Raw genomic sequence first — 15,644 nt, forward strand, 5'->3', positions numbered from 1 at the left:
TCAATAAGTCTTGCAGTTAAAAATATATATCAAAAGCAATAGAACAGAGTATTCTAATAAATCCCTTGAAGGTACTTTTTACCCGTTTATTTGATTTGCTCAAGCCCTCAAGGATAGATTGGGATTCTCATTACATTCATTCCTTCATAGTAGGTGGAGGGGAGGCAAACGCCGGGTCAGAAGACACATCAAGTTCCCTCGCATCTTGAAGGTCATCCATCCAATCCTGCTCGGAGTCACACTGCCACGCAATGGGGTCCTCGGAGCCGTCCCAGTCCTCGTCCGGCTCCGGGGTAGAAGGAGCCGGCCGTGGCGGCAGGGCCGGAGCGGGGGGTCAACGGCGCCGGAAGTGACGCCAGCCGGGGCCGCACCGGAGCCGCATCCCAACGTGGATCCCTGGCAGGAACACAATGGTTCGGGAACCGGGGCAGGGGCCGAATAAACAGTACCCAGTGTGGCGCCTGTAGCGGCGCTGGGGCCGGAGCCAAGGGCGTTGCCGGGACTGGAGCCAGCCGTGCTGTACCATGAGGCGCCAGGGCCGGAGCCGAGGGCCCTGGATCCAGTGGCTCTGGGGCTGGCGCCAGTGGGACCCTTGCTCACTTTGCCACTGGATTCAAGCTAGCCTGGCTGATGACGGCTAATTAGCCAGAAACCGGTCCCAGGATGCTTATTTCCGGTCCAGGGAAGACTTAGCTTGGAAGTTCGGGCTGGACTGTTCCCATGAGGCACAGGGTCAAACCGATTTGCATATGGCCATGTCTGAACTGGGGTGGCGGAGTGAGCTAAAGAATGATGATGGATTAAACCCAGATCAGTTGACTGGGGGAAGAGTGCTCGCAATGTTCACTCTGTCCATCATCCCATTTGTTTAAATTTTTTTTTTTTTATAAAGTAAAATCTTAGACATTGTAAGTGCAGAGCTGCCATTAAGAGTATATGGTGCTGGGAGTTTGTTATTACGAACTCCACAGCACCATGATGGCTACACTGAAAAATGAGAAGTTTGGTATCAAACTTCTCAGCACATTAAACCCCAACTGATGCCAGTGTGGGATTTAATGAAAATGCACACAGAAAGCATCTTCGAGATGCCTCCTGAAAAATAACCTATCACTAGTGTCCAGGCTAGGTGGATGCTTTCAGCTGCTACCATCCGGCTTTTCTAGACCCCGGGGTCGAGAGCCTGCTGCTCTCTGGGGCCCTCAATCAATGCCCATCCTGGGACGAGGTGCCAAGCCTCCTCACCAGGATGAGCAGGGTTCACGAAGGGGAAGCTTCAAAGGCTTGTCACCTTTGTGAGCTAACCCAGGCCACTTGCTGCTCTCAGCAACTGGTTCACACCGATTCTGACCCCCACTATGGGCAGGAGACCCCGCGGGAAAAACAAGTGAGGAAGAGAGGTGTGCCCACTTCTGCCAACTCTACCACTTAGGTGTGGGAGGCGAGGTGAAGTACAACTCTCAGTCCCCGCCATCTTATAGACGGAGGGGTCCCAGCCAACCAGGAACAGGCATATGCCCGCCTCCCACAGGAGGGTGGCATAATAGGGGGTTTACTCACTCCAGGAAAGGGACCTATTGGTCCCAACCTTATTACCTACCTCGAACGCCCCTAAATCTTATATTTAGGGGCACCCCTGAACCTTGCTTCCTCAGATAAAAACCTGCAACAAGAAAAGAAGCTGAAGGACTGTACAGCTGTGCCGAAGCGAACAAGAGGAAGACGCCTACTGACTTGACCCCCAGCCCTACCAGCCTGTCTCCACCTCGAACCTGCGCCTGCGAAATCCTGGTGTGTCCTGCAGCCAGTAACCCCGAGAAACCCAAATGACCTGCCTGCCTTCAAGCCCAAAGACGTTGTCTCCAGTGAACACCAGATTTGTTAATCTCCAACCTCTGGGCCCAACCGGAAACCGCAAATCTGCCCCACTCTGCACCCGCTGTCCACGGCCGGAGCTCGAGTAGGCAAAAACACCGAGGAGGTCTCCCCGGCGATCCTGACTGGAGATCCAGCGATCCCTGACCTGCCCCAAGCCAATGACTGCAGCCTAAATCTGTAATATCTCCCAACCACGACCAGAAGCTGGTAAGAAGATCCGACCCTAAAAGGCACCCCTGCACCAGACGCACCACGGCCTCGGGTAGCTCAAACAACGGTGCCTAGCCAACCCCCAACATACCTCTCGAAGTGGTGGTCGCACCCAGAAGACCTTTGTCCCAGAGCCATGCAGCGATTAAGATTTCCTTTATTGTATAGTTAATAAAAACCATTACAAAATATAAAATACCACAATGTTTAAAAAGCAAGGAGTTAACACTGCTATGTAAAAGATAAAATTTGTAAAATCAGATATCATTCAAGCTTAAGGATAAACTTGTCAGGAACCCAGAGCCTGCAGTGCTTTTGCAAATCGGAGGTTTCCCATTGCAAACAGGGCAGCCTAAGTGGAAACAGCACCCGGCTGCCCTAGTGCCGCTGAGGGTGCACCTTTCATGTTACTTTGTTTCCCCATTTGCCCTGAGCTAAAGTCTAGGAGCTTTGCTGCCACAATCAAGTGACCTGCTTATCAGCAGCCACCAACTGGAGGACCCCTATCCCTCAATGGATAACATTGAGCCGTGTACAGAGATGCCAATGCTAGTCAATGGGGACAAGGGGCACATCGGTTGGTTCTGCTCACAGAAAGGGAAAAGCAGCCTTGGAGGACAATCTTCAGGAGTTAACGTAATCACAAACGGGGGCCCAAGGCAGCACCAAAACCACACAACCAGAGGCACAAGGGCGGCCGGGTGGTCAAACAGCATCAGGCGGCCAATGTTACCAGCTGGAGATCGGTTTTAAGCTGCTGATTCAGACGAGAAGGTTTTTTCGATGGAACCAACAGCCAGGGAGGGAAGTTGAGATACCAGGCAACATTGGGATACCGTTGGGTCTGATCACCAGGATGCAGGGCCGGAGGATGCAGGGGTGTCTTTGGACGCTGGGTTTCTCCTTACCGGGAAGGTTGCGGTCGAAGAGGGTCTTGGTGCAGAGGCTGCGGGCGCTGTCATGAATGCTGGGAAGACATCACCCCTCAATGGATTCGGGCTTGAGACCCCTGGGAATCCTCTTCTGCGTCCGGTGGGCCTCGGGACCCAGGCCATGGGCGTTGGGTGCAGAGGTAGGTCTGGAAGGTGAGCATTCGCGTTACGCAGGGGCTTGGAGTTCTTTTTGGAGACCAAGCCGCTGTCTTCGGAAGTCCGGAGTCTTTTTCAAAGTTGGTCAGTCCTCCAAGGTTCGCAGGTCTTCAGGTTGGAAGTCGTGCTGCAGAGATTTTATGAAGGTGCAGGCAGAGGCGGTAGGGCTGCGGCCAAAGCAGTGGGTGCCTGGATCTTTGTCAGTTGTGTCGTCATCTTCGCCAGTCATCTTGTGTCATCAGGAACGGTTGAGCTGGGTTCAGGGGTGCCCCTAAATGCTGTATTTAGGGGTGTTACTGGGGTTGCAAGGTAGTAACCAATGGGCTGCTGACCTTAGGGGTGTCTATACCCTTAGTGTGCTCGCCCCACATGAAGGAGTGGGCATAATCCCTGACCCTGATTGGAGGGTGTGAGAAAGTGCCATCTTTCTTGCATTGGTATGCCCCCACTTTGTGCTGATGTGCTTTGACTAAGTGTGCCCTGGGCTCTTGCTAATCAGGTGCCCAGTGCCTATGTTCCTTCCCTAAAACTTTATTGAAGCTGAAACCTCATTGGTATCTCTGGCCACATGTCAGCCCCTGGTAAATGTTACCCTAGGTACCCAGGCCATTATGACCAGAGAAGACCCCTAAGGGCTGCAGCACTTACTATGCCACCCTTAGGGGCCCTGCACCCGGACACCCACACACTGCCTCTGCAGACTGAGTGGCTTGGTGTAGAACTAAACAAAGTCTCGACATGGCCCACATCCATGTGTGCCATGCCCTCACTGCCCTGGCATACATCAGTTACCCCTCTAGCTGGGTGCCCTATGCCATTTGTGTGGGCACAGGTGCATGTCATTACGAACTCCACAGCACCATAATAGGCTACACTGAAGACTGACAAGTTTGATCTCAAACTTCTCAGCACGTTAAACCCACACGGATGCCAGTGTGGTATTTAATGTAAAATACACTACAGAGGGCATCTTAGAGAACCCCCCTGAAACCGAACCTACAATCCACGTCTGGTCTGAGAGGCTGCCTAGGCTGCCACACAGCAGACATGTTGCTGGACTCCTGGGTGGAGAACCCCCCACTCTCCAGGGCCTGCAACAATGCACATCCTAGGCAAGGTGCTAGGCCTCCTCCCCCAGGATGGGCAGGGGGGGAAGCTTCAAAAGACATACCGCCTTTGTGAGCTTCTCCAGACCACTTGCTGTACTCAGCAACTGGCCCCCACCGGTTCAGACTGGCAGGAAAACCTACGCTAGGAAAGAGGGGGTGCCAGCCTGTGCCAACTCCACCCCTCAGGTGGGAGAGGCGAGGTGAAGCCCAACTCGGGGCTATGGCCATCTTGAAGATGGGGAGCCCTGTCCAATTAGAAATAGGCTCCTGCCCCCCTTCCACAGGAGAGGAGCAGGCTAGGGGGTGTACTCACCCCAGGACAGGGACCTATTGGTCCCTGCCCTTCTCCTACATGTAACGCCCCTAAATGTAGTATTTAGGGGCATCCTGAACCTTCCTTCCTCAGATCCACATTTTGAAACAAGAAAGAAGACCAAGAAGAAGAAGACCTGCTGTGCAGCTGCTAACAAGGGGACGACACCAACTGACTTGGCCCCAGCTCTACAGGCCTGTTGATCCTTGACCCTGCTCCTGCTAAAACCAGACGTCTCCTGCGGGCAGCAACCTCAAGAACCCCGGAGGACCTGCCTGCCTTGACCCTCTTAAGAGACGGGGACTCACACGAGCAGTGGCTCTGCTCAAACCACATTACCCCTGGTGCCAGCCAGGAACCGCAAATGAAGCCCACTCGGCACCCGCCGAGCCCAGCCTATGCCCAAGTGGACAAAGACCCTGAACTGGAATCCAGTGCCCAAAGACCCTCCTCAATGACCCAGACGACACCTGCAGACGCAGAACCAGGGACCCCTCCTATCTCGACCAGCAGAGGGTAAGATTTCCAGACGTCCCAAGACACCCTTGCATCCCGCACCCCCCCGGCCTCCTGTGCCCAACTCCGGGGTGCCTACCTACCCTCCAAGATCGCAACTTACCCTCGAAGTGTTGGTCGCTCCAGAAGATCCACCGTCCCCCTGCCTGCAGCCTGGGTTCCCTTTTAAAGATCTCCATTGAATAACATTGAGCGCCCGAAGGCTTAAAAGCACCCTGCACCCAGCCGCCTGAGTGCCCCTGGCAGTGCAACCTGTGTCCTATACTACTTTCCCATTTTCCCTGAGCAAGTGACCAGGAGCCCAGCTCCCACAGCTACGTGGCCTGCTAGCCAGCAGCCACCAACTAAAGGCCCCCTGCCTCTCATTGGGCCTAACTACCTCTGCACCCGGCTGCCCCTGTGCCGCTGAGGGTGTACCAACTGTACCTACCTGAACCTGGGAGACCCCGTGTCTACGCCCAGAACCTTAACTCTGCCAGTCGAGTACTTACCTAAAAGCCGATAGCCTACGGAAGAAAAGGGAGTTAACATGGACTGGTTTCCACTTGGAAATTCTTCAAATTGTGGAGTTTTGGAACTTTAAAATATTCACCTAAAATCAGCCAAACAACAAATTCGGATTTACTCACCTGTTATCAGGAGAGACCTCAGTGCTGCACCTTTTAGCCCAGCACAAACCCTGAAAACTAATTTTAACGGTATGTACCAGTAACCTGTATTTTCTTCCATAGGAAACTATTGACTGTTTTTCTGTTAAATTTCTTCTGTCGTTTTCTGCAAACTACAAATCGTACCAACTACCAAAATGTAATTACTTACCTGTTTTAGATAGACAGAACTGGATTACAAAAGTAACGTAAACACACTTTACCTGAAAATTGAATTTCCTTCCATAGGATAACATTGGTAATTTCAACTGAAAAGGTTTGTGTCAACTTTTAAAATACAATAATATTCGTTAAAAATCACTACTGTAACCAAAACGTTTTTTCTTAACTGTTTACAGCTCATGTCCTGGGACTGAATCTAGGATCCAGTCCTGTGGTTAGAAAAATAATCTACAAAGTAACTAATTGCATTCAACTAGAAATTCCCATTGAGCTCAATGTTGCATTGTGTTGCCTATTGCAACAGACTACACTTATTGCATTCAAAAAGTCTATTGCCTATTTAACTAAAGTAACTCATCCTGAGAAAGTATATGTTGATACCTTGTTGGTTCTAAAATAAAACTAGATCTTTTGATACAAAACAATTGGCCAAGAGTTCAGTTATTGAGTGTGTTGGACCATTTGCTGACTAAGTGTGTACAACAAATGCTTTACACTGTCCTCTGATACTGCCTAACTGCTCGACCGAGCTAACACTTTAGAGAGTAAGGTTATATCTGACTTTAGCTTCTGCCAAACCTCTGGGGACAGGGGACTCTGTGCACACTGTACCTTACTTTGGTCCAGTATATATAGACCACTTTCCTACAGTGGGTGCCTGCCATCTGCAAGATGGCTGACAGTTATGAGAGGCCTTCACTTCGCCTCCTTCACCTGAGGGGTGGTTGGCAGAACCGGGCACACTTTCTGGGCTGTCCTGATTGTCCCACCTGTCTTCCCGCTGAAAAGGGGGTGAGACAGGAAGGGGGCCTGTTCCCGATAGCAGGAGAGGCTGGGGTCGCGTTGCAAAGGCAGCAAGGAGTGAACCCCTCGGCCCAGGAAAGGTTTTGTTTTTGGGTCCAGGGAGCAAAGGCTCCCACCCCAGAGGTCCAGAAACCTGTGTCCAAGAGGAATACCGATATTCACCAGTCAGAAACTCACCAGCAGTTGGTTTGCAGGGGGTCCCCTCTAGAAGGGACCAGCGAGTGCATGAGATACTAAATCAGACACTGGAATCAGTGCAGGTTTATTACTCAGATGTTTGATACCAAACATCCCAGGATTCCATAAAGCAATTATGGTGCTAGGAAGATGGTAATGACCTGTTTCTAGACAATATACTCAGTATAGCTTTACTGGGCACTCTCATATCGAAGAATGGCCTTAGATATTATAGGGGCTTGCCTGCTCATGCAGATAGGTCCTCACATGAAGTATAGTGCACCCTCACTTAAGGGTGACTTACCGAAGTCTCATGCAGTGCTTGTGTGCCATAGTGTCTCTTCACTTTTAGCTGCACCACAACACGCAGGCTACAATGGCAGTGGGGCATATTTGTGGTGAGAAGTCCCCGAGAGTGGCATGATAAATGCTGCAGCCCTCAGAGGCCTTTCCCTGGCTACCATGCCCTTGGTACCATGGGTACCCCTTACAAGGGGCTTACAGGTAGGCCAGAGTTCTGCCAAATGTGCAAACAATGGTATAGGTTAGGGAAAGAACACAGGCCCTGGGAACCTGATTGGTAGGGACCCAAGGCACACTCAGACAAAGTGTATCAGGTATCTGGAAAAAAGTTAGGGGGCAAACATGCAATAATGGCCTTTTCCTACACACATGCATGAAAAGTAAAAAAAAAAAGAACTTCACCTTGACTGTTTGGGGTCAGGTTGCTGAATTGCGCAAACATGTGTGCATTTTAGACTACAATCAGCACATGGGTGGTGTAGACTGATGTAAGGAGTTCAGTGCTGCGGAAGACCGAATACACGATGAACCCGGGCAAACCTGCAATCCAACAGGAAGAGAGGTCAGCGGTCCTCGAGAGGTGGGCGGAAGCGGTCCTGATGTCACCCACGGAAGTGGTCCTGACGTCACCCACGGGAGGCAAATAAAGCGAGGGAGACGAGGAGAAGAAGGACCCCGACGGCGGAAGGAGCGAAACAACGAAGGAGTCCAGGACAGAGGCAGCGGTAAGGGAGGAAGTGAGCGAAGCGACAGAGGAGTGTAAGGAGCGAGGAGAGCGGAGACCAGAGAGAAAGAGCCGCCGACACCGCTAACCAACTCAGCGACCCAGAGGAGAGGGAGGACCCCCCCGGGTCCCTACACCACAGCCCGGAGTAGGGGTCGTGGCTTCAGGCGAGTACCCTTGGGAGGGGCACTCTGGTGGGAAGGAGTGCAGTCTTAAAACACGTTTCTTTGGGTGAGAGTGATACCGGAGTCCCTCATTATGGCACCTGATCAACCCCCCTCCCCCACTACGGCTGGTGACGGTAGCACATGGTAGATAAAACTGAAAACCCATGACTAAGGCGTGTTATTGTTTGTTTTCCCCTCTCTTTTACCTCAGAGGCCCTACGAAGACAGAGAGACCGGACAATCATCCAGGACCTGAAAGCCTGAGGAAGCAACCCTGAAGAAATCCTATAAGAACCCTTATTTCAGTTACATTGTTACACTCCTGACATGAAGGACCATTTTTTTGTGTATTTAATTTAAAGACAGTCTGAAACATATGCGACTGAGACACCAGAAAGCTTAAAATCAGTGCCATTAAAAGAATAAAAAATAATAAAAGACTACACTTATAAACATACGAGTGGTGTGTCCTTCAGTCACCTACGTTCTCCCCCCCTACAGTCTACAACAGAGTAGATAGAACATTGGAGCCTTACAGTGCTTTCTTAAGTCATACATTTGGTATAAGAAGTTGGCTGTTCCTTTGTTTTATTTGGCAACCTTCAATGTTTTTGTTGTATTCAAGGATTGTTCTCCAGATTCAAAGATGAGTTTTATTGCTTCCGCAGTCTGTAATCGGCAGCCTCGTTGTAGTTGAGCAGGCAAGTGTTCTTAGAGTTGGAGTGGTGGAGAAGCAGTGGCATAACGAAACCGGAGTAGGGCCCCCGTGCAAGGTACGTGGAGGGGCCCCCTCCGGATTTATTCAGGAGCTTGGGGGGGGCCCCTGTACCGAGGAGGATGAGGGGGGCTGTGTACATTATTACCAGTGAATTTCATTTTTGTGAAATATTTTGTTTATATTTTGATCAGCGAGAGAGAGACTCTCTCTCTACCAGAGGATTAGATGGTTGTGAAGTAATATTTGTCTTTCCATCACTCTGCCAGGGTCTACCATGTCTCTAGGAAAAATCAACCAACTACAGTTATTTGTGTAAACTAGACACCAGGGGGATTCCACTATGGCTCGCGTGGATCCCTTAAAGTACTGGGATACGATGGGAGCGTCACATTTCCTGCCACCCAAAGCCCCACATATCTCCAGATAAAAATGGTACCTCACCGGTTTGTGTGGGCCTAGGGCTCGCAAAAGGGCAGGGTCCAAAGGGCGGGGTCCAAGATTCAATGTGGAAACATTAACAAAAAGGGATAGTCTGGGTTCGGAAACCCAGACATTTCTGTAAACTAGACTACCAGGGAAGTACAGGGTGGTGTGCCTCTCATGGATCCCACAAAGTTTTCTTAGCCACAATGCCATGCACACCCAAAAATTTGACTAAAATTGCACATTTTCCTTGCATTTCTGCGATGTATTCTTCCAGAATCAGCAGCAGTCCACAAAATCCCTACCACCCAGTCTTCCCCCACTTGTCCAAATAAAAATGCTGCCCCTCTTGAGCGGGTGGGCTTAGTCCCTGCAACAGGAATGGATTAAACTAACATAAATTAGAGTCCTCACAAAGGGACACTCATTGAACTTGGTTTGATCTGTTCCTGTCGCAGGCACTAGGCCCAGTCACATTGGAGGCAGTAATTTTATTGGATAAGTGGGAAAATGCTGGATCGGAGGAATTTTACAGATTCCTGCTGATTCCAGAAATTAAAATCACAGAAATGCAAGGAAAATGCACAATGTGTGAGGTTTGCAAGGGTCTGGGTAGAAAAACCTGACGAGAGTCACCGCACACTGGATTCTCCCAGGTATCTAGTGTCAAAAAATGAATAGGTTTGCTAGGTTTCCATATATGGCGGCTGCGCTAGGGTCCAAAATCTGCAACTAAGCCCATTAAAAAAAAGTGTCAGTTTTCCAGTGGAAAAATAAGATGTCTAAATATTATGTTTTGGCGCCTTTTCTGTAGCGGCCAATAGCCATAGCCACTCAAGTGAGGTACCATTTTTATCAGGAGACTTGGGGGAATTGTAGGTAATTAGTTGCTACTTGCAGACTGCAGAACTTTCCATCACAGAAATGTGAGGAAAATGTTTTTCTTAAGTCAAAGTTTGAGGTTTGCACGGGATTCTCGGCTAGAAAACATTATGAGAGCCGTGCAAGTCACCCCACATGGATTCCCCCAAGTGTCCAGTTTAAAAATAATGTGCAGGTGTGCTAGGTTTACCAAGGTGCCTGCTGAGCTAGGCTCCAAAATCCTAAGCTAGCAACATTGCAAACAAGCATTTGCAATGCAATAGGTCTCGCATTTACACAAGTTTAAGCTATTGGCATTGTAAATGACAATGCCTTTTATTTAGGTTTTAAAAACCAAAACATAAATAAAATGCATTGTCATTTATGCCATTAGCTCAAACTTGCAAAAATGCAAGACCTATTGCAATGCGAATGTTTGTTTTAGGTTTGGAACGGATTGTGCCATAAATAAATAAATGAAATAGAAAGCTATGCAAACTTTCCAATGCCAATGAAACACATTTAACACCATATAAACGTACCGAACAATTAAATCTACCATTCACCCACTTACAAAGCAGATAAATGTTTCAAGTTTTTAAAAAAGCAACAAAATTAGAAACACATACGTGACAGTGTTTAAAAAGTAAGCACATTATTACAATTTAAAATGTAAATCTAGATACGTAAACATACAAACACAATCCGTTCAGTATAGAAAACAAATTACAAAAAAAAAACACGCAAACTTCCTGTCCGTTAATAACTTTAAACGGCATATAAACCCACATGACACTACAGCAGCTTTAACAAACAAGGTGGCGCTGCAAAAAACACGTTGAGCACACACAACAAACAAGAAACAAGACTGACTTAATTTTTTTACAATAAAGCGGACATATAACCTTTGCGATTAAACACAAACAATAAAAAATATAAAGCTTTAACAAAAGATGCTAGGAGCAGAGAGTGCATGTGTATGGTGGATGGCGGGAAGTGCATGTGTAGGGTGGAGGGCAGGGAGTGTATGTGTAGGGTGGAGAAGGCATGTTAAGGGCGGAGAGTGGAGAATGCAGGTGTGGAGTGAAAATCTCACCTGTGGAGGGTGACAGAGAGTATGGTGGGGACTAGTGAAGCACCTCCTCGTAGGGTCTGGGGTAGAGACTGGGGTACAAAGGCATGGGGGGTGAGGGCAGATGCAGATCGGTGCATAGTGTGGAGGTGAGAGGGCAGTCAATGCATCACATCTCCCAAGGAGAGACCAACCTCATCTCCAGCATGTGCGGTAATTATACTAATGCATAATGCCAGCCCAGCAATCCTGCGCCTGGACTACACTATGAGACACGGTCTAGTCATGCAAGCACGAGGAAACTCAAGGGAATCCAGGGGCGCGCCTGACCTCTCAGAATATAATTCCTGGGCACGCCAAGGGCTGGGTGCAGATCCTAGCATGGTATGGCCGACGCCCATAACCCGGAGCCGAGGCCGGACGCCCTGGAGCAATCCCACATTCATGGCAAAGCGATAGTCCTGCGCTCGCCGAGAAATGCTAACAAGTACACCGAACACAAAGAGGTGCAGACAGTGCCAAGCACAAAGAACATTGCGTCACTGATTCCAACACACCCGCTGCGCACTCTGTAACCTCTTACAACAACTGTAGGCCACTGAACGCTTCCACCTCCTGGCAGTTAACATGGAGGGAATCCACTGTACGTGAATGCAGTCTATACCGAACACCAGCAACATGTCGTCTAATGGCACCTCGATCTTTCCACGCTTCTAGGATCTGCTCAGCAGCAAGATCCGTGAGACAGGACTCCTGAGGGCGGCCTCGGCTGCTCAGAACCATTGGAACAAGCTCTTGCCATTGCGCAAAAAGGTAGCGACTTGTTTATATTTGCATCGCACTTTCACTTTAAGTGAAAGCGCGATGTAAAAATAAACAAGTGGCCGCTCGTGCACAAAAAGGAGACTGAAACAAGCCGTCGCCATTACGCGAATAATAAAAAAAGTGCTTACCCATTAGTTAAAAAAGACTATATAACGCCGAAAGTAAAAGATCCAGTCCGAATGGGCCGTCCAAAAAGGAGAAAGGGTGGTAATTAAGAAGTCTCATTTTCAATCGGAAGACAGCATTCACCATAAACGATGACGCGAGACAATGAAAAATAGCGGCGGGGCTTCAATCCCACTTCTAAAACCTACCCTACTACAATATGCCTCGCAGAGCGAGCAACGCATGTGCGCTGCAACGCTAGGTCTGCGAGACCTAAAAAGGGTTCGTTTTCAGTGGAAAATGAAAAGTGTTCATCATGTTTTTTGGGCCCGTTCTTATCGCGGGCACTAGGCCTATCCAAAATGGGTGGTAACATTTTTATCGAGAAACTTAGGGGACCGCAGAATAGTGATACGTTTTATTACGATTGTATTTCTCTGCAGGTTTGCCTTCCAAATGTAAGCCAGTGTGTAAGAAAGGAGACATTGTGAGAAATGCCTTCTAAATCACATGCTGAAATGGATATCCAAAAATTCTGAGATTTGCAAATAACCACTGCTTCTAAAATCCATATCTTGTGCCCATTTCAGAAATACATAGGTTTCCTTGATACCTATTTTCACTCTTCATATTTTACCGCATGAATTGCTCTAAACTTGGTACACAATGAAAAACCATTGCAAGGTGCAGGTCACTTATTGGCTCTGGGTACCTCGAGCACTTAGAAAATCCACAAACGCTAGATATCCTAGCAACCAAAAGGGTCTAGCAGATGTCATGGTATATTCATTTTCTAATCGGCCATCGTGGCGAGAAGTTACAGATAAAAACGTAACAAATGAAAGTTTTTTCCTACTAATTTTCAATATATTTTTATTGCAACAGTTGGTTTCTTTGGTAATACCTTGCGGCATCTACACAAATAACCCCTTGCTGATTCTGGCATTTTGTCTAATTTTCAGAAATCTATAGCTTTACAGGATCACCCATGGGTTTCCACCACAAACTGGAAGTAGGTTGAAAGCACGAAAATTACGAAAAATGGGTTACCTCTTTGAAAAATGCCAAAATTGTGGTAAAAAAAAAATTGGATTGATTCAGCTCCACATGTCCCTGAAAGCCAGGAAAATGGAGACCTCAGCACAGCAACCCTTCTGTTGATGCAATTTTTAGAGGAAAAAAGACATTTTTGAAGATCACCTTTTTTCTATTTTTCCCCAAAAACTCAAAATGAAGCTATATTTTGCCTATTTTCTCAATCTCCTCCAAGGGAATCCACAAAGCCTGGGTACCTTTAGAATCGCCAGGATGTTGGAAAAAATAGACACAAATTTGACATGGCTAGCTTATGTGGAAAAAAGTTATGGAGGCCTAAGCGCAAACTACCACAAATCGCCTAACAAAAGGCTTAGAAGAGGGGGAGGGGCTAACAGCGGAAGGGATATACATCTCCACAAATTTCTCCCAACAAAGAAAATTGGGTCACACTCACGGAAGGTTTTGAATAATTCCTTATTCCATTATTTTATTTCTACTTTCAAGGTGAAAACATCATCAACGTGTTTCGGTCTCCACTGCGACCTTGTTCATGATCAACATCATCAAAGGGACAACCCATCCAAGCAATGACAAACAGTGGGAAGCACATGAAAACCTATGGGTGAAGGGGGCGGGCACTAAGACCACTGAAGGCTGACATGATTTCTTAAAAACAACTAAAGCTGTCTGAAGCCAGACCTAAAAAAAGAATTAATCATTTACCAAATTCCAACACAGGTGTTTCACTTCCACATCTTAACTTCCGAGTTTTCAGTGCACAGAGACTTCTGTTGCCAGTATAAAAATTGCACAATCCACTCTCAAAGTCTAAACGCTGAAGGTCGTAATAAGTCCTCATAGCAACTACAAAACATTTACATGGATATATACCACATATTCTCCCTCACACACGACTGATCACATGCTAAGAATTTAACACAATAAAACATACATGTTGGCATTAGACAGGCCACCTGAACATAGGACAAACGTGTTTATCTGAAAAATTAGGAATTGAAAAAATAAAAAGCAAAGCTTACCTTATATTTATACCCTGTTTATATATTTTACATGCATCAGAAGGCAGAATTCGGGAAAGTAAAGGCACTGCATGTATAAAAGGAAAGGAAACATTAAGGTCACTTTCTTCAATTGTGCTTCAAGTAAAGAAAACAATTAAAAAGGACTAACATTTGACTGTCCCTTTAGCAGGATCAGAATGCAGGGCTGTCAGACAAGACTTCATTTCTTCTATACATGTTCCATTTTTATGCTCAGAAGATACTCAAATAGTTAAAGTTGATAATTCACAAAATGCACCCAACACTATCACCACAATATCCTTTACAGGTCATTAAATAACATCAATAGCTTTGCAAATAAAGATTTATCATTTAAGAATTCGTACAAGGCATGCAGTTTAAGTAGATTATCAAGGTAATTTTGTTTAATCAAATGTTTTTTCTGTAAATATTAAGACATGCCCTACACAGCACCTACACACCTACTACACAGCACATATACAAGTTAATACTTAAGCAGTACTTAGAAAACCGCTTAGAAAACCCGTTCAGTACGCACTTAAAGACCGATTATGAGTACGGAAGTCCATAGGACCGCCGTACTCGCTGTGGTGTGGAAGGAACCGCCACATTTGCAGTCCGACGCCATATTTTGAGTGCGGCGGTCACACCTCCACTATACCATTGCAACCGCTAGAGATCTGTGCTCACTGGAGCTGCGGTCAGAGGCTCCAATTTGTTTGGCAGTTTTTATTGTGGTGAGGACGCCATCGACACTGTGGCGATGAGGAAACAAAGAGGGCCCTAAATGGCCCCCTTTAACCTCAGGGCCAAGGGGTGCCTGCAGGGGGCACATGTTATGCCCCCAAGTGGGCATTCACCCCTGTTCCAGCACAGCATGGACAGTAAAGTCCAGGACAATAAGGGTGGGTAGATCAGAATCCATGTCTGCAGAAATTCAGATATGGACCCAAAAGGTGGGACAAGAACTGTGGACCTACTCTGACGATACAAGGTGCACTAGCAGAGAGTCAAGTAGCTAGCAATAACCTGATGTAACCACTGCTGAGGACCATCCCTTTTAAAATCTTCACACAAGTCACAAAGATAAATCTGGGACCGATAAATCTCATCTTGTAAGTGGGCACACACATGAACAAGGTGGGCGAACCAGCATTTCACTATAACCAGAGCAAGAGAATGTAGATGCACATTTGTAATAAACCAGTCAAGGCAGGTGGACAATATAAAAAAAAATGGATGGGATAGTTTGATACAGAGAACGCAAGACTTCTATTCATTCTGAGCTTGTGAGCAGTTAAAGCTCACTATCTCTATGCAAACAGTAGCAGCAGTAGAGATTTCAAACAAAACAGTCCTCAAAATGTATTTATCATCCCATTTGGTCCCTTTTTCTAGCCACCCTATCTACCCACCAGGTATAATTTGAATCCTCCAAGT

General features: G+C 47.3%; 1 protein-coding gene across 1 annotated transcript in view; it reads right to left on the reverse strand.

The window, feature by feature from the left end:
* The window catches only part of ANKRD13C (ankyrin repeat domain 13C), a 459,935-nt gene that overhangs the window by 320,553 nt on the left and 123,738 nt on the right, over window positions 1–15,644 (reverse strand). Inside the window, exon 6 of the mRNA XM_086953854.1 lies at window positions 14,202–14,268. Within this exon, the coding sequence (XP_086809980.1) occupies window positions 14,202–14,268 (67 nt within the window). The remainder of the gene's footprint in view (window positions 1–14,201; window positions 14,269–15,644) is intronic.

This window comes from Lissotriton vulgaris, chromosome 1_1 (assembly GCF_964263255.1).
Source record: "Lissotriton vulgaris chromosome 1_1, aLisVul1.2, whole genome shotgun sequence".
In the NCBI taxonomy this organism is placed as follows: domain Eukaryota; kingdom Metazoa; phylum Chordata; class Amphibia; order Caudata; family Salamandridae; genus Lissotriton; species Lissotriton vulgaris.